Source organism: Trichechus manatus, unplaced genomic scaffold (assembly GCF_000243295.1).
Source record: "Trichechus manatus latirostris isolate Lorelei unplaced genomic scaffold, TriManLat1.0 scaffold00004, whole genome shotgun sequence".
Taxonomy (NCBI): domain Eukaryota; kingdom Metazoa; phylum Chordata; class Mammalia; order Sirenia; family Trichechidae; genus Trichechus; species Trichechus manatus.
Window position 1 is genome coordinate 30,904,484 of NW_004443940.1, and position 25,461 is coordinate 30,929,944.

The following is a 25,461-nucleotide window of genomic DNA, read 5'->3' on the forward strand; positions in this document are numbered from 1 at the left end:
TAACAAGTAGCCTCACCCAATGAACCACTGCACCAGGGGTTGGGTTTTCTATGAAGTTCCTGGTGGTGCAAATGGTTAACCCACTTGGCTGCTAAACCAAAGGTTGGAGGTTCAAGTCCACCCAGAGGCACCTCAGAAGAAAGGCCTGGTGATCTACTTCCAAAAAATCGGCCACCGAAAACCCTCTGGAGTACAGTTCTACTCTGACACACATGGGGTTGCCATAAGTTGGAATCGACTGGACAGCAACGGGTTTGGTTTTTCTGCAAGGGACCTCTTAGGTCAGTTTCTTTAAGTGGCCATCCCAACGAGTTACCATTTACTTCTTTGTGCAGTTCATTAACCATTAGTCTTAGGATCTTGAGCAAGCCTTCAGGAGTTGGACTAGGCATGGTCAGGCTTTAGTTTCATCTTGCTTTGCCAGATTTAGGGGTCTGCTTGGGAAAGCTGAGCTCCCACCACTTCCAGCCTCTGGCATCTTGAGTCCCACAAGGGCCTCAGTGTCAGCCATGGAGCCCACCGTCCAGGCAACAGCCCTGAACGCTGGACCTGAAAATCGCTCTGGCGGGATCACGCTATGCAGCGTCTGGTTGGAGCCTTTTAAACAAATCATGTATATTTATGCAAATAACATACAACAAGGAGTCATCTGAGGCCAAAGGAAAAATCCTGGTTAGCCTCAGCGTCAGCACTCAGGGCCTGAGGTTGGCTGGTTCTAGTGGAAACTCTGGGATTAATTTGGCTGGGGTATCAGACCCCACCACAGGTCCAGAGTCAAACAACAGGAACAAAAGACACAAAATTAGCACCACCATGGTCTCCCCTGGTGTCTGTGTCCCACCGTCCCGCCCCTCATGCCCGTGGCCCATCTCTCGGTCTTAGATTCCCTTTGGTGTTTTTCCCCTCCCGCCTTCCCTTTTCCAGCACCACCGGCAACATGCCCTTCTGGTTCCCCCATCTGTGGTGTCTGGAGGAAGTCACCTCTCTCCAAGTTGTTTGTTTTGTGTTGAGTTCTGAGAAGGGCAGCAAACAGAAACCAGGCCTTTTGCATCGGGCCACACAATGGGGATGTGTACTGGGGTTTTCATTTCTGAATTCCTGGCATGACGCCTGCATTCCCATTTTAGGTGGGTCAAAAGTACAAGTGAGTTTTTAAGCCTAGCTTAGCGCTGATGTCTCTACAGAGAGACCTTGGACAATTAGTTATCTGGGAAGTTTCAAGAAATAAGACTTCATTGCTTGGACTGGATGGGAACTCAGCCAGGGGAGAGTGCTAGCCAATGGTAAAACGGCCCCTTTGCTGTGCAGACGGGGCTTACGGAGCAGAAGGCTATGTCCCAGATCTGCAGACACACGCCGAAGACGGTACTGGGAAAAGTAGTGTAAAAATGCAGACACCAAGGTTATGGATCTTCGTGTTACAGTGAAGACCTGTTTGGCTGAGTGTGTGGGCTGAGCTTGTTCTTTATTAACGGAAAGCTGTTTCTCACAAGTACAGAATTATTTCATCAGCCTGAAAATAAATAAATGAATAATATGCATTTCAGTGGGACTCTGCACACTGGTAGAAACAGGTGTGGAAGCGCGTTCTTTGGGAACATGCAAATCCAAAGGCAGAGAGGAAAAACCCATATCCTCCCTCCTCAACCCTCGGTGCTGCTTATGCCCCCCCCCCGAGCACGTCTGCATGACAGAAGACTGCAGCGATTCCAGAAGGATGAAAGCTTACCATGGTTGTAAGAGCGAAAACTTCCTACAAACTTTATGTATTCGTAAGTTGGAAATTCCTTTGGGTTCAAACTGCCTCTGAGAAGATGGCAATAGAATTCTAAATCGTTGTCAGCTGGACCATTAAAAGAAAAAAGAGAAAAAGGGGAAACGTCAGGCTTGCGCAGACTCCAGACTCAACAAGCAGCGTGTTTGTGGAAATTCTTACGGGGGATTTAGTCTATGCGCGCGGCCAGGAGATTTCTCGCCTCAGGACTGACTTCCGGGCCTGGTCTAGAACCTCTGCAGCATAGGGCTTTCTTTCCGGAGCTCGTAGACATCGCATTCGCTATTTGGACCCAATTAGTCCTAATTTGCTCACAGATGCCTGTGGCTGGTTATGTCGGCACTGATCACTTCCGGTTGGTTTCCTATGGTATGTTAAAGAAAGCTACTCATATAGAGCTTCTTTCTTTAATTTAACAGTTTTGCTTGGCTGTGAAGTAAAATCAGATGTGCGACAGGGCAAATTACTTATGGAAAATGGACCGAGCCTTGAACAAGTACAAGGCATCTTCGCTACCTCCGTAAGTGTAATTTTACACGCTTCACTGAGTGACACACTTTCATTAGACACTGAGGCCAGCCTTCTATCCCGGCTGCCAAACATTTTGAACCAAACTCAGAAATTACATAAAACATGTATAGAAATTCCATAAATGGCCAGATGACAGATTTACCCACTGCCGTCGAGTCGATTCCAACTCAGAGAGACCCTACAGGACAGAGTAGAACTGCCCCATAGGGTTTCCAAGGCTGTAATCTTTACAGGAGCAGACTGCCACATCTTTCTCCCATGGAGCGGCTGCTGGGTTCGAACTGCCAACCTCTGGGTTCGTGGCTGAGCGCTTAATCACTGTGCCACCAGGGCTCCTGATCACAGGCTTGGGAGGGCAGAATTTGGCTGTCTGACCTAGTTATTCAGTTGTCAGTTGGTTAGCTGATATCATCCAAATCCAGCATTATTTGTCCCACAGGATCAGCAGATTGTTCTTGATTTTTGCACTGTTTTTTACAGAGACTCTCATGTAAAAAAAAAAACTCTTGCCATGCATGCAAAAGAAGTTATTATTCTTAAACTCTACGCTTTCAAATTTTCATCATAAAAAGCTAAATGTCTTACATATCCCAAACTCCAGTTTTAGCTTTAAGCTGAAAATATACCCCTAAGGATCTTTAAGTGTTCTGAGTCACATGGAGAATTATTCTTAAAATTAGTCCTCCCTTCTTAATTCATTCTAACCTCTTTTCAACAGTAAAATTCTTATCTTTGTATCTGGTAAAACCAGGAAAGTTAAACTTACATTTTAGGTATTCTGGGGAGGAGGAATCTGTCACAAGCATATGGGAAGAAAGCATTTTATAAACTTCTGAATGTTCTTGTTCTGGAAGGAAATTTAACAAATTCTGATCCATGACATCCGACTGAAAAAGAAAATAAAGAGCAAAAGAACACACTCACAAAGATTAAAAACAAAAGCAAAAATTAAAAAAAACATTCATGACAATTCAGAATCTGTTTCGAAAATGAAAAGCTTAAAATCTGATTTTCTGTGAAAACGCTTAATATATACCACTCTGTGATCTTTGGTGGTTCGATGGTAGAATTCTTGCCTTCCATGTGCGAGTCCTGGCAACACACTTCACACACAGCCACCACCCGTCTGTCCCTGGAGGCTTGCATGTTGCTGGGATGCTGAACAGGTTTCAGCAGTTTCCAGATTAAGACAGACTGGGAAGAAAGGCCTGGAGATCTACTCCTAAAAATTGGCCAATGAAAACCCTATGGATCACAATGATCCAACCTGCAACTGGCAGTGGGGATGGTACAGGATTGGATAGATTGGTTCTGTTGTGTGTGGGTTCACCCACTTGACGGCAGCTAACGACAACAGATCTTGAACTGCAATATAAAATGTTTTACTTGCTCAAGCGGACTGTTGTTGTTATTGTTAGGTGCCTTCGGGTTGGTTCCGACTCACAGCGGCCCTACGTACAACAGAACAAAACACTGCCCAGTCCTGTGCCATCCTCACAATCTTTGTTATGCTTGAGCTCACTGTTGCAGCCACTGTGTCAATCCATCTCACTGACAGTCTTCCTCTTTTTCGCTGACCCTCTACTTCACCAAGCATGCTGTCCTTCTCCAGGGACTGGTCCCTCTTGATAACATGTCCAAAGTATGAGAGACAAAGTCTCACCATCCATGCTTCTAAGGAGTATTCTGGCTGTACTTCTTCCAAAACAGATTTGTCCATTCTTTTGGCAATCCAAAGTATATTCAATATTCTTCGACAACACCATAATTCCGAGATGTCAATTCTTCTTCGGTCTTCCTTATTCATTGCCCAGCTTTCGCATGCATATGAGGTGATGGAAAACACCATGTAATTGTCCATGAGCCCAAGAAAGAAGCAAGAGTTAAGTCTGACAAACGCACAAAGAAATCAAGCCTCCTCTTACTTGAGGATCTGACGTGGCCACACTCCTCCCCTCTGGCTGGGGTAGTGGGCAGTCACGCGTTTTAAGGGCCCTGAGAGCAAGCAGGCGTTCTTCCCTGACCTTCAGGCAGCAAAGGGTTCCGCCCGTTTACTCCTTGAAGGTCTCTAATCGCTGGAACTGTGCTTTTTCTCTGAGATCCTGGGCACTGCGAGTACAAAATAAACAGTCTAGATACAGTCCTTGTCCACTCTGTGAGTCACTAGCCATATGGCTACTGAGCATGTGAACTGTGACTAGTGTGACTGAGGAACTGAGGCAGTCATGTCTCTATCTCTTCCTTAAAAAAAAAACAAAAACAACCAATTCTGACTCATGGTGACCCCATGTGGTACAGAGTCGAACTGCTCCATAGGATTTTTGTGTCTGTGACCTTCTGGAAGTGGATGACCAGGCCTTTCTTCTGAGGTGCCTCTGGGTGGGTTCAAACCTCCAGCCTTTCGGTTAGTAGCCTAGGGCTTAATCGTCCATGCCACCCAGGGCCTCCCTAGCTCTTCCTTGGTGTCCTTACACAAACTCATCCACTCCCATGGCTTCAAACACTGTCTGTATATGCTCCAAAATCTGTACATCCAGCCAGCTCTCTCTCGTCTATCCCAGGCTCAACCTTCTAAATGCCACTCAGATGCCCCCTGGGAAGGACAAATTCACACTTATCCCCAATGTCATCATTCTTGCCCACCCACACCCACCTCTCCCCTTGTGCTCTTCGTCTCCATAAGTGGTCCCACCCTCTGCTCCCTTGCCCACCCCAGACACCCAGCTTGACCCTTCTCTCTTCCCCTCCACATTCAAGCGATTTCCAAGTGCTGCAGCGCCTACTCCCTCAAACGCTCCCAGATCCACTCACTCACTTCTCTCCATTTCAGTGGTCTCTTGTCCAGGCCACCATCATCTGTCGCCTGGTGAAAGCAGCAGCCACACTGGTCTTCCTACATTAACTTCTGTCCCTGTCTAATTGGTTCTTCACTAGCAGCCCGAAGGAGCCTTAGATCAAGTCACCACCTTGCTTCCACTGCTCCTGGGATAAAGCCTAAACTCAGCACCCTTAGGAGGCTCCGGACAGCCTGGCCTTTACCACTTTCTAGCCTGACCTCCTAGAACCCCCGGACCCCAGTACGTCTCCAGCCTTCCTGAACTTCCTTTCTTACCTCTGGGCCTCTGCTCGGGCTGCTCCCTCAGGCTGGGACATTCCGCACCCACTCTCCCCATGGTTCAGCTAACGCCCCCCCGTGAAGCCCTCAGGTCCCCGCTTTGAAGTCCCTTCCTCTGACAGAGAACTCATGACAGCCCCTCACGCAGACAGGGCACCCTCACCTCACGCTGCCACGGCCCTCTGCACCCCTTCACTGTACTTGTCACACCACACCGTCATGTTTGTGGAAGGGCGTGTCTTTGCCTAGATGGTAAGGCCTGTGAGGGCTGGTTCATCAGCCTGCCCTCAGTGACGGGATGGAGCCTCACAATGGGCGGGAGACAGCCCTAGAGACCTGGCTTTGAAAGCCGGCTCTGCCATGTACTGCGAGTGCCCCCTCCAAGCTGCACCTGTGGTTGTTAGCTGCCAGAGTCGGCCCCTGAATCACGGCGACCTCACGCACAACAGAACGAAACGCTGCCCGGGCCCAAGTCACCCCCATGACCAGTTGGGGCTCGGATTATTGTGGTCCACAGGGTTTTCACTGGCTGATTTTCAGAAGCAGATCTCCAGGCCTTTCTTCCTAGCCTGTCTCAGTCTGGAAGCTCCACTGAAACCTCTTCAGCATCATAACCTAACTTAACCCATTGTCGCCAAGTCGACTCCAACTCCTAGCGACCCCAGGCAAGCCTCCATGACAGACGGGTGGTGGCTGTGCATGAAGCGCACTGGCTGGGAGTTGAACCCGGGTCTCCCACACTGAAGGCAAGAATTCTACCACTGAACCACCAGTGCCCCCCCAAGCTGTGCCTATGTCCCTGTAAAATGAGGACGTGTGAGAGTTACACGAGACGGCTGTGTACACGGCCGATAAAATGGCACACAGCGAGCACTCAGTGAATACTAGGTATGAGGACGTATGTAATAGACACTTACTTAATGACCACAAAGGTAATTCCACCACAGTACCATCTTCTCGTTCAGTTCTGTGTCAACCTGTGTACTAGGTGTGAGGTCTGCATTGTTCTCCAGGAGAACGAGGACCCTGCCTGCCTCGTCCACTGCCATATCCCTAATACCCACATGGTGCTTGTTGTGTGCCGTCGAGTTGATTCTGACTCATAGCGACCCTATAGGACAGAGTAGAACTGCCCCATAGGGTTTTCTAGGGGAGCCCTGGTGGTGTGGTGGTTAAGAGCTCAGCTGCTCACCAAAAGGTTGACAGTTCGAATCCACCATCCGCTCCTTGGAAACCCTATGGGGCAGTTCTACTCTGATCTATGGGGTCGCTATGAGTCGGAATTGACTCGATGGAAACGGGTTAATTTTTATGGCAGCAGATCACCAGGTCTTTCTCCCACAGAGCCCCTGGGTGGGTTCAAACCGCCGACCTTTCCATTAGCAGTGAGCGCTTAGCCATTGCGCCACCAGGGCTCCTTTGGCACACTGTAGCCTTCCATAAAAATGTGGTGAATAACTGAAAGAAGGATGTGGCTCAACTATTAGAAGTAAAACCAAGAAGCCCAGGGAACTCTGAGCCTGCTGTGCTGACTCCAGAATTGTGGAGTAAGGGGAGTGTTATGGATTGAACCGTGTCCCCCCAAATATGTGTTGGAATCCTGACCCCATACCTGTGGATGTGATCCTGTTTGGAAATAGGGTTTTCTTTGTTATGCTAATTAGATCATACACAAGCAGGGTGGGTTTTAAATCTAATCACTCCTGAGTTATAAACAGAGCAGAATAGACACAGACATCTGCACACACGGGGGTGGGGAAGACAGATGTCACGTGAGGATCGTCTACAAGCCAAGGACCCCAGGAACGACCAGGACTCCCGAAAAGGACGGAATCGACAGGGCCGAGGCCCTGATTTGGACTTCTAGCCTCCAGAACCATGAGAAGATACATTTCTGTTCTTTCAAGGGAAACCCTGGTGGCATAGTGGTTAAGAGCTACAGCTGCTAACCAAAAGGTCGGCAGTTGGAACCTACCAGCCGCTGCTTGGAAACCCTATGGGGCAGTTCTACTCTGCACTACAGGGTTGCTATGAGTCAGAATCGACTCAGTGGCAACGGGTTTGGTGCGGTTCTTTAAAGGCACCACGTGTGATGTTTGTGGTAAGGCAGTACTAGCTGCTAAGACAGGGACTAGTTCCCAGAGGGAGGAGAGCTTGAGGTGGCGTGGCCAGGCAGGGGGCGTGGGACGGGCGCTGCAGGCAGGCAACGGCACACAGGAAGACATGGAGGCAGGCGCCATCACAGCATCTCAGTGAACACGGGCCAGGGTGGTGGGGGACGCAAGATGGGCGGCGAGGTTGCAAAGGGACAGAGGATCCAGATGAGAGAGAACCTCAAAGGGGTTAGGGCTCAATGCCGTATGCCAGGAGGAGCCCCTGAAGGACTTCAAGGACAGAGGGGCAGGATCCTACTTGTATTCGGAAAAGATCCTTCTAGGGGCCTGAGACAGGAGGATGTGGGGAAGGCCAGGGGAGAGATGGTGAGAGCCTAGACTGAGACGGTGGCGGGGGAGGGACAGGAGTGGACAGATCCCCAAATAACTCATTCCACAAGGTTAATTCAGCCCATATTTACTGAGGGCCACCCTGGAGCCCTGGTGCTGCAGGGGTTAAGCATTCAGCTGCTAACCAAGAGGTTGGCAGTTTGGACCCACCAGCTGCTCCACGGGAGAAAGATGTGGCAGTCGGCTTCCAAAAAGATTACAGCCTTGGAAACCCTACGGGGCAGTTCTACTCTGTCCTGTAGGGTTGCTGTGAGTCAGAGTCAACTCGACGGCAGAGGGTGTTTTTTTCACCGTGTGCTGTGGACTGTCGGAAGAACGAACAAATCAGTCACAGAAGAAATACAACCAGACTGCCTCTTAGAAGCCAGGATGGTGCAGCTTCGTCTTGCTTACTTTGGACGCTTCATCAGGAAAGGCCAATCCCTAGAAAAGGACATCGTGTGGTAAAGTAGAGAGTGGGCGAAAATGAGAGAAACCCTCAGTGAGACGGATTGACAAAATAGCCTCAACAATGTTAGATATAAGGTCAGCAGGAGCCAGACTGACTCAGTGCAACCAACAACAATGTGCCAGCCACTGTCCTAGGCACTGAGAAGAAATGACAACTAGAACAGGCTGAAGCCTCTGCCCTCCTGGAGCCGGCATTCTGATGGGTGTGAGAAGAGTGAGCTGTGGCTCCTGGCTTGGGGAGAAACTAAAAGGGACGAGGAGGGGAGGAAGGACTGGGGACACACTAGTTTGTATCTCTCTGGGAAAAGACTCTACAAACACCCTCCACAGCCCATGCATCATTTTATAATCTGGCTCTGTCCAAGTTCCTTCTCATATCCACATAAAACCCCTTTGATTTCCTTTAAAACTCTGTTGCCATCGAGTCGATTCCGACTCCTAGAGATCCTAAAGGACAGAGCAGAGCTGCCCCACAGGGTTTCCAAGGAGCAGCTGGTGGATTTGAACTGCCGACCTTGTAGTTAGCAGGTGAGCTCTTACCCACTGTGCCACCAGGGCTGGTCGCCGATTTTCCCTTAGGCCTCTGGTATTTTAAAGACTCTTGTTCACAGGTGGTAGTGGTCTCTTGTCTTAGGCATCTTTTGTTTACTTGAAAACAATAACGAAGTCACTCCATGGCCTTTCTGTGGAGGGCCTGGGCTGAAGCCCGCTTCCCCCGCTGGTTTGTGTGGCAGAGAGCAGGGTTATGAGGCCATCTGGCCTGGCTCTGCATGTGAAAGGGGGTTGGCAGGTCGGGATGGCTGTGGGAGCACCTCAGGCTACAGGCTCCTCACGGAATTAAGACAAACACTGGATGGAGATGGGGAGGTGAGAGATACGGGTGGCTGTGAGGACGATGAGTTAATACAAGGCAGGGCCAGAACCCTGCTGGGCACAGAGGACGTTCTTTTCCAATTACACTTCTATTACGCCATTCCCACATGTGGCAAACCAGCACAAACAACGATAATTGGAGAATTTAAGCCCTAGTGGTCACAGATTACATCTGCAGTTGAACTGTCCCTTGAATGAGCTGGTCTCTGTTTATTAAAACAGTGGGAACTAGGGAGGCAGAAAGAGGGAACATGCCACCTGCAGCTATCTTCACGACTGAGTCACATTATCAACATCACTTATGCATCTAGGCAAAAAGTTCTCTCTCCCAATGCACTGATATGCCCTTAGCTGCTGTATCCAGGATCTGGTCCATTGTCTGATGTTGCCTGTCCGAAACTCTAAATCGCACACTTTCCATGGTTTCCCTTGAGGGAGCTCGAGAGCCTGGGGATTAGCAGAAAACATTTTCCTCTCTCCCTTTGAACCAGTGGCACCAGTTCAATTCCACCCAGCAAAGATGAGTTAGCCTATAAAAGGAGTACATGATGTAGCTGGGATGGAAGTTGGCTGGTGGACACTCAGTCCCAGAATGTCTGGGGAGTTCCTGGAGGTCTGACTGCGATCTGTATTGGCCACCTGCTAGAAGGCAGGGATGGTGAAAAGTCCTGGAGAAGCCTCACCTTGAGAAGAGGCAGGCAAAGGCCAAGTTCAGCCCTTGGTCTCTCTAAAGGACCAGAAGGCTGGGCACATATTTAGTATGTTTAGATTCAGAATCAAACAGAAAAACTTTCAGGTGATAATACAGAGAACAGTTTCCTGATCTAGGAGTAGGGAAGTATTACTTATCTAAGATGTAAAAAGCATCAAACTGTAAAGAATCTCCCTATGTCCATCAAAAGACCCCAAAGAGAGGAAAAAGGGAAGCCACAAAATGAGAGAAGATATTTGCAATACGTATACCTGGCAGAGGACTAACAGACAGGTCATGGCAACAATGCCTATGAATCATTACAAGAATAAAAACCCAGTAGGAAAATGGCAAAATAACTAAACAGGCACTTCACACAGGAAATAAAAATGGCCAATAAACATTTGAAAAGACACTCAATCTCATCAGTAATTAGAGGAAATGCAACTTAAAATCCCATGAGATAGCTTCACACTTTAGACTGGCAAAAACTAAGAAGTCTGGCAATATGACATTTGATGAGATGGAGCACCTGGAACTCACCACAATGCTTTAGGAGAGCAAATGTACACAACCACTATGGAAATAGTCCAGTGCTCTCTAGGAAAGGTGAAGAGGCACACACCCTATAACTCAGCAATTCTACATCTTACTTAAGGGGTGCATGCAAATGTTCACCAGGAAACACCTACAGATGTTCACAGAGGCACTTTTTAAGAGCTCCAAACCGGAACGGATGCAGAAATTATAGCACATTCATACACAGAATACTACACAGTAATGAAAATGACCCCATGACAGCTATACCAAACAGTGTGAGACGGATGAATCTTACAAACAAAATGGTGAGCATGAGAAGAGGCCACACACGAGCACATTTTCTGGGATTCCACCTACATAAAGGTATAGAAAAGGCAATACTAAATTACAGCGTTTAGCGATGAACTCAGTGTCAGTAAAACTATAAAGAAAAGCAAGGAAATGATCTTAAATGTTGGGAAATGGTTGACTCTAGGGGGAAGGTGGGAATGTGATGGGAAAGAAGCAGATGGGCTTCTATGGTCCTGCTCACGTTCTATCTCTTCACCTCAGTGATGGCTGTGCATGTTCTTGCTCACTTCTGAATGCATGATATATAAAAATCAAAAGGCATATAAAAAATTTAAAAAAAATTTACATGCGGACCTGGCCCTTTGAACCTGTGGCCAAGTTCGAGGTGCCATCAAACCTGCCGGGCCCCACCTAGTCAGAGCACCCTCCAGCTTTGCCACGACCTGGAGTCACCTTTGACAAGACGGCCTCCATTGGGCTGATTCTTCAGAAAGGTGAGAACAAGCTTGGGGAGGGGAGAGGGTTTCCTGGAAAATGTGGTCCATGGCCTTGGACTTGCTGCTGCATTTTGTTAACATCAGCCAGGGGCTCTGTCTTCCTCTCCGTGACCTTTGGTTCCTGCCGTGACCCCTGACACAAGAATTTGGCTCCATATCCCACTTTGAATCTTGCACCTTCTTGAAGGAGCAGTCACCTGGAGAACCAGCATTACATGGAAGTTTTTTTGTTTTTTTGGCTTATAGATTTCTCCCACTTTATAAACACTTTTTCTTTACATTATTTGAGGAAATAATCTAAAGAATTTAGGAATAAATATTCCTTAGGAATAATCTAAGGGATTTAGGAAATTGTGTGATTCACACCCGTATTTCTTACTTCTGAGGCATCCTCCCCGCCGCCAGCTGTTTGCAATTGCTCCCAATGTAGCAGCCTCATTTGTGAATCCTGTCCCTTATTCAGTGACTGTTTAAGCGCATGGGCACTGTGCTTGGGGCTCAGGATACACTTAAGGCTTTAAGAGCTCACCATGGCCCAGCTCATTAGGCAAACATCAGGTTCATTAACAAACAGAAAAGCAATCCAGGAAGTTAATTAAAAAAAAAACAAAACAACTGAAGTCCAAACAGGAAACATGGATTATGCCTAGTCTGCGTTTTTCATTTGTGTCTGCCTTATCCACACTCTCTCCTAATTCCATCTAAGGCAGTGTGGCACATTCCCCTTAATCTCTCCTGAAAGGTCTTCTCTGCAAAAGCTCCCCTTTGCACCTGCCTTCCATCAACATGCCCATTCAGCCATGCTCATTTCTTCTTTTACTGCGCGCTTTGATTCTAGATGCCTAAGGGGGCCATGGAGTCCCTGGGTGGCGCAATCGGTTAAGCACTCAACCACTAGCTGAAAGGTTGGTGGTTAAAACCCACCCAGAGGTGCCTTGGAAGACAGGCCTGGTGATCTGCTTCCGGAAGGTCACAGTCTTGAGAACCCTGTGGAGCAGTTCTACTCTGACACACGTGGAGTTGCCGTGAGTTGGAACTGACTCGATGGCAACCAACAACCAAACCGGCAAAACCCGTTGCCGTCAAGTCCATGCCGACTCACAGCCACCCTACAGGACAGCCCTCAAGTCCATTCCGACTCACAGCCACCCTACAGGACAGAGCAGAACTGCCCCATGGGGCTTCCGAGGAGCGGCTGGTAGATTCGAACTCCTGACCTTTTGGTTAGCAGCCGAACGCTTAACCACTGTGCCACCAGCGTTTCCCAACCAACAACAGGAGGGTCAAAATGTGCTGGCTTTGCCCAAACTTTAAAGTTCTGGCTTTAGCTTAAAATCGCTTTCTGCTTCTTGGAGCTATTTTCTTCTTTCTTTTCTGTGTCAAACTGGAAAAGTTCTAGGCTATCTCATGAAACTGCTGTACAGAAACTGGCATGTGAACTTCGGCCGCGTCTGACGTTATCGCTACATGAAGGAAGCAGGAGGGACGTTGAGCCTGACAGTCTCCAAAGAGGAAAGGAATTCTCGCTGCTCTGTATCTTCCTCTCCACCCTCATCACTGACGGCCCTCAGGGCCACACAAGGGGCAGGGGACTCAGGTCCTGGTATGCCCACTGCTGCTCAGGCCTGATGCCACCGACAGGCCCCAGGGGGCACTGCCGCTGGCGCCGCGGCCTCCTTGTCCTGTCCACGCCGTGCCTCTGTGCCGTGCCTGCCGCGGCCCCTTCCCACCTGCCTCCTCTCGCCATCTCAATTGCCACTTTTTCACAAAGATCGGCCACCGCGTTTCAGGTCCTCATTCTCTCCCCTCCTAACCCTCTGCCCCCCTGCAAAAACATTCCACTTTACTCTGTCCTGTAGAGAATTCTGAGGAGTGTTTAAGCACCAACCTCCAGAGCCAAAGTGCCTGAATTCAAATCCTAGCTCCACTACTGGCTGGCTGTGGGAGCCTGGGGCAAGTACATAGCCTCTCTGTGCCTCAGTTTCCCCATCTGTGAACTGGGTCAGTACCAACTTCATAGGGTTGTGTAAGGATTAATAATAATAACGACAGCAAACATGATAGTCCTCACTCTGTAGCAGGCACTGTTCTGAGTGCTCTGCACACATTAGCATGTGTAAGGGATTCTGAACAGTGCCTGGTACGTAGTAAGTGCCCCATAAATGTTGGCTGATTTTCTGTTACTCTCTAACGGTGTAACAGGTGATACCTCAACCAAACCACAAACCCTTATGGGGAGACAACCTTGCATGAGCCTTCTGAATTCCTGCAGTGTCAGTACAGGTGCTGGATACATACCGAGGGATGAACAAGTAAGAACTGAACTAAACTAAACAGAAAAGAGAATTCCTAAATTACAGCTCAAGCCCTTGGCACCAGAGGGACCCCACAGCAGGGCTTTGCAGTCAGATGCACCTGGTTTGAGCCTGCTCTGCCATTCACTGCTTGGGCCACCTGGAATCTTCTGCCCTGTAGAGTAGGAACATCCCCACAGTGTGCAAATGATTAATACCCTCAGCTGTTAGCTGAAAGGTTGAAGGTTTGAGTAAACCCACAGACAACTTGGAAGTAAGGCCTGGCAATCTACTTCTAAAATATGAGCCATTGAAAACCCTATGGAGCACAGTTCTGCCCTGACACATACGCGGTCGACTTGACAGCACTGGTCACAGTGGAAATAATGGTGGTATTACCCCCAGATCATACAGCTCCAGTAGCTGCATGCTGACTGCCACTAGGGAAGCTTCCATCCCCAATGCCTCTTGTCTACCCCATTCACAAAGAATGCCAGGGAATGCTACGTAAAAGGAGGGGAGGACAATGACGATCCTGGTAAGAACTCGATAATGTAAGCTAGAAAACAGCAGACATTTAATCTGGGGCTTGTCCGTCCCTGGCTTACCTGCACTGGGGAGTATGAGAACAAGGTGTCTGTCTGTGTGTGGGTCTATACACAAAGACTTAACAGCACTCCACTGAGTCTACCAGTCACCAACTGCTGTCAGGTCGACCCGACCCATGATGACCCCACATGTGTCAGAGCAGGACTGTGCTCCACAGGGTTTTCAGTGGCTGATTTTTGGGAAGTAGATGGCCAGGCCTTTCTTCCAAGGCACCTCTGGCTAGCACTGATAAATTTAGAGTCAGAGTCACTTCTGAGCCTTCCAGAGTTAGAAGTGAATTTATAAGGTGGTTCTAAGCTGCTCCATAATTTCAACTCAGAGCGCCTGAACTTCTTTTTAAGTTCCCTCTGCCATGTACAGCAACTGAGGCATCAGAGAATTACAAGAGCATGAAGCAGAACAGCGCAAATCCTGTTTACACAAACAGCTCTGGGCTCCTGCATCTCTTTCCCAGGGCATTAAGGAAGCTTCATTTTATGACTCAATCAGTGCCTACGCTGCCCAGTCCTTTCCGTTTCAAAACAGAACACCAGCCTCCTCCAAGGGAGAGCCCATCTCCCCTTCTTTCCTCAGCCGCCCTCCCATCAGCCAAGAGAAGCAGGGCTGATTTTGGTGGAGACACTTCTGCTTTCATCACACAGGCCACTCATGACCCTGCTCTTAGCCTGAGACTGATCACAAGACGAAGCTGCTCGCTCAGCCTCCTTGGTGCACAGTGAGAGTGTGCCTCTCCAGAAAGCTATCAGGAGCAGAGAGAAAATCCCCTAGCCTAAAGCACCCTGGTTTCAGGAAAACTCAAAGGTGAGACAGACCGTCGCATAATGCGAAGATACCTACCTAGCAAAGTCAAAAATGCTTTTCTGGGGTACAACACGCTGTGACTGGAGAAAGAAAAATGTGGGAGGCAGCGTCGATCTCCATGCAGCATCATTGAGGAAGGATGGGAGAAATGGTTTCTGAGGAAAATATGACCTAGGAAGATGTGGAACTCAGGGGCCATTGGCAGAGCTGGGCTGATCACACCCACCAACAGAGGCAGAAGCTGCCCACGGAGCAACACCTTGCTGCACCGCGGGCAGGTGAGGCTGAAGAGTGGGGACCACAGGCCCTGAGAGTATCATCCTGGCCCAGGAGAGACCTGGCCAATATACGGGGACCCAGGGCAAGCTGTCACCTCTCCTCACATAAACTGGGGGCCTGTCCATTGACATGTGGAGGTGGGAGTGTTTAGGGTTTGCCTGGGCTTGCTGGGAGGCGAGAGAAGAGGACACTGGATTCCAGTCAGTCACTCGATGCTCCTGGCGGAGATGTCATTCAAGGCCAGGGCTCTGCAGGAACAAATGACGGTGTGGCAGGAGGTGAGAGACAGACGCCTACGAGGCGTCCTCAAAGGCAGGCCCTACACCAGCCGGGTACGTATGCCCCGAGTCAGCTCATCCCGCTCACGGGGTTACCAGACCACCAGGTGATGCTGAGGGGCGGAAGTACTAGGGAATAAGGAAGGGAAGGAGGGTGGGAGGAAAGAAGGGGCTTACCATGGCTTTTCAACACGCCACCCTCACCCCCACCTCCAAGCCCCCTCCTCTCCTCTCTGCCTGCCCGAATCCTCCTCAATCCCCAAGGCCTTCAAGGTTCAATAGAGTCTATTCAGAGCTTTTCAACTCCCAGGGATCACCCTGTCCCTGAACGCTTACCACCCTTAGGTGTCAAAGCCTACTGTGAACTCAGACGCTTCCCTGGTGAGCCCCACCACGCCCCGCTCCAGCCGTCCGTTCCACGCCCCTCAGTCAGCACTGACTAGACAGAGCAGGCAGGGCTTCTCCTTGGAAGATGTCTGTCAGCTGCTGCAAAGGCCCTCAGCTCTGCCAGCTGTGCTGTGACTCATATGTAGGGTCCATGGCTTCTATGCTGTTTCTGACCAAGGACACCACACGCCAATCCCCCTACTCCAGGTCTCCCCTTGCTCAGTTCATGGCATCTAGACTGGTGGCGCAGTGGTTAAGAGCTTGGCTGCTAACCAAAAGGTCGGCAGTTCAGATCCCCCAGCCGCTCCTTGGAAACCCTATGGGGCAGTTCTACTCTGTCCTAGAGGGTCGCTATGAGTCAGAATCAACTCCATGGCAACAGGTTGGTTTTTTTTTTTAACGGGTAGACTGTTCTCCACCACAGCCCGTCCGTCAGTCTGTGTACTGTGATGACTCACATGTTGCTGTGGTGCTGGAAGCTACACCACCAATATTTCAAACACCAGCAGGGTTGCCCATGGTGGGCAGGCTTCAGCAGAACTTCCAGACTAAGACAGACTAGGAAGAGATGCCTGGCAATCTACTTCTGAAAACTAGCCAGAGGAAGCCTTATGAATCACAACAGAACACTGTCAGATACAGCACTGGAAGATGGGAAACCCATTGCTGTCGAGTCAATTCCAACTCAGAGCAACCCTGTAGGACAGAGTAGAACTGGGTTTCCAAGGAGCGGCTGGGGGATTTGAACTGCTGACCTTTTGGTTGACAGCCAAGTGCTTAACCACTGCGCCACTAGGGCTCCTGGAAGACGGAAGGCACTCAAAATACGCAACAGTCACAACAATGGACTCAAGCATACCAATGACGGTGAAGACGGCGCAGGTCCAGGCGATGTTTCGTTCTGTTGTACGTAAGGTTGCCGTGAATGGGAGACGCCTCAATGGCACCTAACAACAGCGACCTCAGCTGGCTCCAGGCCCAGCTCACATCCTTGTCTGCAATGCCCCTGGGTCCTTGGCCTCTGGTCTGCTCCAGTCCTCCTGGACTCTGCACTCCTTACCCCCGATATCCCCTTCTCAAACACAGGCTCCACCTACTCTGATCAGGGATCTGATCGATTCTCAAGAAAAAGATGATGACGTGCACAGGCCAAGGCCCCTGGAGGAGAAACTCACCGGTAAGTGCCCGAGGAGAGGCGTGATGCTGTCGGAAACATAGATGACACTGCCGTCTGTTGTCACCGCGATGATGAAGCCATCTAATGCCTGTGGAAAATGCAACATTTGAAAGCTCTTTAATAACGCTTTAACGGAGGAGCACGTCGCCGAGGCACGAGACCCCGCCCTATCACGCTGACTTTGTTCTGGGATTCTCAGAAGCGCTCCATGAATAACCGCACAGCACCTGGCTGGCTCACACGCAGTATGTCTCCCTACACAGACTTCGTCTGGCCCAGGCAAGTGACTGCAGAAGCACTAAAAGGCTCAGGGAAGATGTTTCCCTATCGATACCATAAAGCAAAATTCAGCCACTGAAACTACCTGAGTGTTTTAATGATAAGCATGCTATTGGGCTGAGTCAGGAATACCACAGTTATCATTAAAAGACATCAGCAATATCTCACAGTTCTGGTTTCCCTACCCCTGAAATCGCTTTTGGTTCAGCAGTAAACATTTACTGAAAGATATCAGGTCTAATAACCAAACAAAAAAAAAACTCAAGGCCATCAAGTCAATTCCAACTTATAGCAACCCTATAGGACAGAGCAGAACGGCCCCTTAGGGCTTCCAAGCTGGCAGATTTGAACTGCCGACCTTCTGGTTAGCGACTGAACGCTTAACCACCGCGCCACCAGGGCAAACAGACACACTGAAACCAGAGTCTGCCTATTAGCCAAGGTAGATCTCTGCCTACATCCACCAAATTTAGGAGAAATACTTACTAAAGGAACTGTTTTTCAAGAACTTTCACATTATTCCTCAGAAGCCAAAAACAGTAAGGTCGGGTGTTGTGTAACTTAGCTGGATCCATAAGCATTTCAGAAGGTCTGAAAAATTCTTTGTTTAGAAGTATTTACCAAGCACGCTGTTCTAGGTGCTCCCGATACAAGAGGTGGGATAAGGCGTTAACTGTCTAATGCTTGTAATGCATTCATAAGACACATTTAGAAGTTGACTTCTAAAATTCAGACCACGTAATTCGGCAGAGAATGGGGTCATACTGGCAACTGGCTATACCTGGGCACTGGTGAGACGGGAGAGATTAAAACACAGCCCACCTCACCAGAACACAAATCTTGGAGGGAGTAACATGCTCAAGTCGGCTTTCATTGCAAGCCCACCACTGTCATTTTACTGACTGTATCTCTGAAATCTGAGAATTCTGCTTTGGGGAAAAAAAAATCTGAAATATGTGCTTAGAAAGCTCTGGAAACATTTTGTGTGCTCTCAATGAGATCCTTGTAGGGTGTTACTGAGAACCTGCACAGTCAAAAGAGCATAAATTCCTCCAGCTTAGCAGAGTGTGGTGACGTCACTGCAGCAGGAACCAGGAACAGCCTAATTGTGTGTGAGGACACCTGTTACACAGCACCAAAAGGGAGAGAATTCTTTCCACCAGGAAAATTACCACTAAGCTCATTTATTATCTTATACGGACATATTGTAAGATTGAAGGTTGAAAGACATATTTAAGTACATTTTTTAAGCTGACTTCATCTTTTTGGATTACATTCACTGTTCCCAAGTGGATGCAGTTTTGCCCCCCAGGGAATGCCTGGTAGCATCTGGAGACATTTTTGGTTGTTACAACTGGAGGTGGATGCTACTGGCATTCAGTGGGTAAAGGCCAGGGATGCTGCTAAATATCCTATAATACACAAGACTTCCCTCTATAAGAAAGGCTTATCTAGTCCAGAACGTTAACAGTGCCGAGGCTGAGAAAACCTGGACTGGATTTGTGGGATGTAGTGAGCAATAAGGCCATCCTAGCACCTTTCATTTCTGTTTCCCTCAAGTGTTTTTCAAAATTGTTTTTTAAGTCAGATTTGTAGCCCTCCTGGAGGTGAATCTTTTTAGGGGTGGGGACACTGTTGATGACGTCAGCTGAACCTTTCTGGAAAAAGCAGATTAGAAAGCTGGGAAAAGCAGGAGTAATGCAAATTATCGTCTTGCACAGTGAGCCCGGGTCCCTCCTGAATTCTTAAAGCAAGTGGGTGTTAAAAAGCAGAAGGTATTTATAGACGGAAGATAACTTTTCATCAACTCATTGGCATTTTCCATCAAATGTACAAGAACTGCACTGAGTCACTGCCTTGAGAGCGCTTGCTACGGTTTTAGGGGTCCCACCAGCATCATTTGAGGGGGAGTCAATAAAACATGATTGCAAAGTGATGTGCCCCTATCTATGTAAAGATGACTTTGCCAGGAGCTTCAGGGACGCTGCCAAGCAGCCATAACAGTGTAGAAATTTTACATGAAGCCACACCCTTTCTGTCAAATTCCTTGTGTTCTCTGGGACAACCTTTGGGCTAAGAGAAAAGATCAACGTAGCTTATCTGGATACAATTCAGAACGACCACAAGCTCCTTAATCCCCTGACAAGAAGAGCTTTCTCTCCTTGGAATCCTGTTGCCACAACTTTGGCCAGCTCTGGTGAGCAGCTAATACTTTACCAGCTTGGCTGGTCTGCAACAGAGTCATTTTTGTTCTTTCAAGCTTCGCAGTTGTATGTGTTTTCTTGGAGTCTGGTTTTGTGACTTTCGGGAGAAGAGGGAAGAAGGAAGGATTCGCAACCCCAAGGCACCAGCAGTTCCCAGAGGCTCTCTCCTGGAATAGACAGATAGATAGATAGGATCCCTCCTGGTTCTGTCTGCATTTAAAAAGGAGAACATCCTGGTCCACCAAGACATGGCGTCTGGATTCCTCCTGTTCTCGAAAATGGCTCTGGAAAAGTAGAGGGGTGGGCAGCTGGCACGGGGCACACACTATAAAGAAGCTCTACAGTGGGAAATGACGCCATGGCCCCTCTGAGGAGGAGGCACCCAAGGCTCATGTCAGGAGGGAGAAGACACTGGGAAGCTCTAGTTACTCATCCCTGGGTCTGTGTGTACTGAAGAACAACAGATTGGGATGCAAGTCTAATATAGTCAGAGATAAATCAAAAGCACTAGTTGGTGGATTTTCCAGGCAACCTAACGCTTCAAGTCACCTAGAAGACCCATCTAGCTGTGCAGGCTTAATTTCATATTCAAGTCATTCACCTACTGTGATTTCCTTTAGATCTGTTTTGAGTAGTCTATACTGGGAGCAAGGGAAAGGGCATAAAGAATACATACCTATTCTTCCTATCCATACAAATCTAAAAACAGTCTTTTCCTAGAAATTCCAGTCTTCTGAATCCTAGTACTGACTTCCAGCCCAAACATTTATACATTTTTAACTTCCTAAGAGCCTTGCTTCCTTAAACACTTTTTTTTTGAGAACATTTAAATCCCTTTTCTTATTATATATGCACGATAGTTCCCAATTCTATAAGTAAGTAGTACTTAACTACTTTTGATACCTTGAGACTCGCTGGGAAAAAAAATAGTTTTTTTTTTTTTTTTTAACAGACTCTTATAAAAAAAGGCTGGATGTATAGACTTATGCATTTTACCTACTTCCCCATAAAAAAAAGATAAAATGATTTATGTAAAGTAGCATAATGATGCATTAATTCAACACTGTACTTCACAAGCTGCTCTAAATTTAACACACTTAAAATGCACTGCTTCTGGAGAAAGGTCTGTATTTTCTTTAAATGTAGTTCACATGTAGATTTAAGTATCTTTCATTTTATGCAAATGTTCATTAATGCTTTTAGACTTCATAATATTTGGACATCTTCATTCTGGCATTTTCTTACTCAAGTCCTTCCCGTTTTCTGCATGGTTAATCTATGTAGATTGAAGTTTACATCAGTCTCATATAGGCACTGAAGACTCGATACAGAAAGATATAGTACAACCTAGCAAGTTGGAACCTGTGTAAGACAGAAGGAAAACTCAAATATTTTCCACTAATAGAGAGTGATAGAAAAGTGGTCAGGCTGCACCATGTCAGAGGTGGAAAACTTGCGAGACCCGGAAAAGCAAGGCAGTCTCGTCAAGTTCCGGCTCTCACAGGTTTCACCGGACATTCCGAGAAGCTCATCTTCAAAAACCCTGCCAGTCGCACTGACGTAAAGCCAGCGTCTAACTGCCTTTTTCTGAGCTCATTTTCCCAGGTTCTCCTCTTCTTGTTCAGGTGCCCAGACACACATCTCTGGGGCCTCCCTTCCCACTGGCACCACTGCTATTCCTGTACTAAGTCCAGGTGCTTTGCTGGCCCTATCCCTGGTTTAGAAGTCAGAACACCCAGCCTCACCCGTTTCACCCATATCTAAATATCTGATGTTGAGGAAGGCCACTGTTTCGGGTCAACGAGGCTTTCACAAACACAGCCCTGGAACAAGCAGGACACCACGCACCTTCCCAAGGGAGAAACGTGAGCCTGCTCCTCCGCACAGTAGGGGTGGGCGTGGGGTGGGGAGGCCCCGGGTGCGCTCCAGGCCGACAAACACAAACGGTGCTGACGAAACATGAGCTCGCGTGAAAAGCATAACTTTAAAAGAAAATTTTTGTCTTCAAAATGTTTCTACTAAGGGAAAAAAATATCATCATTGCATGCTCAACGGGAGACTCTTTGAGCCACCAGACAGTGCAGAAGGATATAATCTTTCTTCCTTCCTTCCTCCTGCTCCAACTACCCCCCACTGTACCCACCCCTCCTGGCACCCCACTTAGGTGTCCCCTGGTTGGGAGAGCATGAGGGACGCTCCTCACAGCGACCGCGGCGACAGTACACTATCGAATGCAGCCTGGGGATCTTGCTTATACCACCCAACTCAGTAATGACAACGTAAGCAACAGCATGCACAGACCTCTTTCCTGGGCGAACGACAGTTGTTTACTTTGGGCTCAGGGTCATAGCTGGAACAAGTAGCCACATTTTAATTTGCAACTGATTAAGCTAATTTGAAAGTGCATTTTCACCTCCAACATCAGCTGGGTGAATTCTTCATTACTGAGGAAGGAAGGCTTCCAGTCCTGTTGAATGTCACAGATGTCCGTTTGCGCGGAGACTTCTAAAGGAATACAAATAAGCTTTTATGTTCCATGGTATCTAGACATTGGAATTAGCAAATGAAGCACACGTTATCTCTAGGCAGTTCTATGTAAACTTCTGTGTAGTCTAATTAAAGATGCCGATAATAAGGAGATACATTAAGCCTCATTTCTCAGGACTGGGAAGTTTAGACGTAACGTGCTTAAAAACACTTCCTGATGTTCTCACATCCTTTAATGAGGCTTTGGGGACAAGGGAGCACCACCCTCTGCACGGGTGTAGTACCTGCCACTTGCAGGTGGCACAATGCCCTTGAATTTCTATGTGACAAAACCCCATCACCAGCCGTTGGAATTAGGTAGTTGCCACTTGCCAAGCCAACAGGCAAAGTCGGGGATGGTGTTATGTCTTCTTAAGCTGCTGCTTCATTATCAAGGTGAAGTGAAACACTAGAGAACTGAGATTTTCTGGCTGGTGATGGTGGACGATTGGTCAAAATTCCAGAAACATCTTAGGCTTCTGGTAAATATCTATGCAGAATATAATGTATTTTTCAGTATTTCCAGGTATAATGGAAGCCCTGGTGGCACAGTGTTTAAGAGCTCAGCTGTTGACCAAAAAGGTTAGTGATTGGAATCCACCAGCCGCTCCTTGGAAATCGTGTGGGGCAGTTCTACTCTGTCCTATGGGGTCGCTATGAGTTGGAATTGACTTGACACAAGGGGTTTTTAGGGGAAGTATAATGTGCTATACAAATACATGTTACTTAGTTGGATTCTGAAGTCCCCTGGGTGGCACAAAAGGCCAGTGTGCTCGGGTGCTAATCAAAAGGTTGGAGGTTCGAGTCCACCCAGAGGCAACTTGAAAGAAAGGCCTGGAGATCTACGTCTGAAAAATCAGCCATTGAAAATCCTGTGGAGCACAGTTCTACTCTGACACACGTGGGGTCGCCGTGAGTCAGAACTGACTCGACGGGAACAATGGTAACTGCTGTTTGTCTTTTTCTTAGTTGCTTTTAAGGCCGGAACTTAACCTATTTATACCTTTTTTTGGGTTAATCTATAATGTACCTGATTTACATAACTACCTTGTACTAAAGACACAATTCATGTTTGTAAACTTAATAATCTTTAGCCCACACAAACCAAAACACCAAACCCACTGCCGTCGAGTCAATTCCAACTCATAGAGACCCTACAGGACAGAGCAGAACTGCCCCATAGGGTTTCCAAGGCTGTATCTTGACAGAAGCAGCCCACCACATCTTTCTCCCATGGAGCGGCAGGTGGCTTTGAACTGCTGACCTTTCGGTCAGCAGCAGAGTGCTTTAACCACTGCACCACCAGCCTCCTTAAATACCCTAGTTCTTTTGTATTCTTGAAAGGATGCTTTGTTCTATCACTAATTATCTTTGACAAGATTATTATAAGTAGCTCAAATGTAATGTTGAAATACTTATTTTTCCTTCATTTTATCCTTCATCTGAAACCAGTATTTTACTTTCGATAGCAAGAGGTCTCCTTAGGGATTATATTCTCAGTGGTAAGAAAAACCTAAATACATATGACTTAGACCTCAGAGAATAAAACTAACCTGTTTAACAACTTCCTAGGGAAAGCAAATTGTTCAGGCAGAAAATCTATAAACTTTAAACTAAGAGAAACATTTGACCCTGTGTTTCTGGTAATCTGTCTCTTTCAAGGAGTCTGGAGAATGCATTCTGCCATTCGGCAGTTACTCATGGAGAGAGACGATGAGGAGGGCATGTATTACACATGTGACTCTATAAATCTTCACTCGTTCGATCACGCACCATTCCCTCGAAAGCTTGGCTCTATGGGGATGGTATCTTTCTTTGAGATTTCAGAGAGAACAAGTGGCTGCTGTTATTATATGAAATTGGATTTTTGTCTTTTGTGATTTTAAAGGAGCACGAAAGAGCCATTAATAGCTTTTGGTAACACAGAAAGAAACCCAGAAGAAGAAACATGCCTATTAACCAGCTAACGAGGGCCAGTGTGGAGGGGGGCCTCACAGTGCTGGGTGCCACCATGTTGCCAGAGAGCACACATGGAGAAATGCATCACGGGAAGGACAGGCAGCCACAGTTCATTCTGGTGTGCCAGCCAAGGCAAGGAAAAGGAGTGAAACTCCCAGATCCTCATACAAATGGTTGCCACAGTTAGAAAAGCTACAGTCAGAAGCTATATCATAATTTAACCCCATAAATGTCCTTTTCCTTCTTCCCAACACATACACTCCTCTATAAAATTCTTTTTGACCACTCACCACACCATCCATTGCAGTCGAATCGATTCCAACTCCTGGCGACCCTGCAGGACAGAGCAGAACTGTCCCATAGGGTTTCCAAAGAGCGGCTGGTGGATCTGAGCTACTGGTCTTCTGGTGAGCAGCCAAGCTCTTAAAGCACCCCGACACCAGGGCTCCGGGAAATAGTAAATGCAGTGTTAGAATAATGTCTCCATCAGCATTCAATGTGACCACCACCGTGAGTTATGGGTGGCAGGGCAGGGAGCAGTAAGGGAAACAGAACGACCTGGAAGCCACTTTTGCAAAAATTCTACTAGAGCGTAAGTTGTAGTTGTGACCCAGAGTGCCTCACCTCCCAGCTGCTCCTGGTCTGCCTGAACAAGGAGCAGCACATTTTGGGGGTGTATGTAGTCAAAAAAAAAGTCAGGAATATGAGGCTGAAATGCTATTGCTTGGCTGGGTAAATATTACTTTGTCCAACAGGGACATTTCTCCTCATTCTGCAGCTTCCCAAACCCCCAATCCACTAAGGCAGACATATTGAAGGGGCGTGAATGAGGACTGAGATTTGGTGTTGGGAGAAAAATTACATTAAACCAGCTTGAGATTCACACAGAAGAAGATAATATGCATTTAACTCTATGCATTTTACTCCACTTTATACAGTAAGAAGGAGCCCTGGTGTGGTGCAGTGGTTAAAGCGCTCAGCTGCTAAGGTAAAGGCCACACAGGCCAGTCTGGCCCTGTAGAAATAACATTTAGATGGATAAGGATGTCCAATATGCCACAGTATTGACACAATTTACAGGTTTCTCTCTTAACAGATACTGTTGACACAAAATTTCTCTACAGAGAAATATCGTCAGATCTTTATTCTGATTTGGATTACATCAAAGAGCATCAGTATGAATCACTTCTTGGCCTTTTAGCTAAGATGGAGTGCAAAGAAAATAAGTATGCATTCTGGGATCAAGATTTAGCTCCCAAACTGAGAAAATAAGGATGCCTGAAATCTTATTAAGGAAAGACATAAGTAATGATAACAATTACCTGTATCTAATCATCTTCCCTTAGTTATCATGAGTTCTCCCTTTAACATGAAGGCAGAAAGCATGTCTCAATTCTCAACC

The 25,461-nt window shown here is 47.5% G+C and overlaps 1 protein-coding gene and 1 non-coding gene across 2 annotated transcripts in view; both read right to left on the minus strand.

Annotated features, from left to right (window-relative positions):
- Window positions 1–25,461, minus strand: part of NPAS2 (neuronal PAS domain protein 2) — a 112,081-nt gene that overhangs the window by 46,091 nt on the left and 40,529 nt on the right. Inside the window, exons 3-6 of the mRNA XM_012555778.1 lie at window positions 21,988–22,079; window positions 17,090–17,179; window positions 3,072–3,192; window positions 1,730–1,843 (exon numbers count right to left, since the gene is read on the minus strand). Of these exons, the coding sequence (XP_012411232.1) occupies window positions 1,730–1,843; window positions 3,072–3,192; window positions 17,090–17,179; window positions 21,988–22,079 (417 nt within the window). The remainder of the gene's footprint in view (window positions 1–1,729; window positions 1,844–3,071; window positions 3,193–17,089; window positions 17,180–21,987; window positions 22,080–25,461) is intronic.
- Window positions 6,126–6,196, minus strand: TRNASTOP-UCA (transfer RNA opal suppressor (anticodon UCA)). Its single transcript has one exon. It is a non-coding gene; the product is annotated as a tRNA-Sec (tRNA).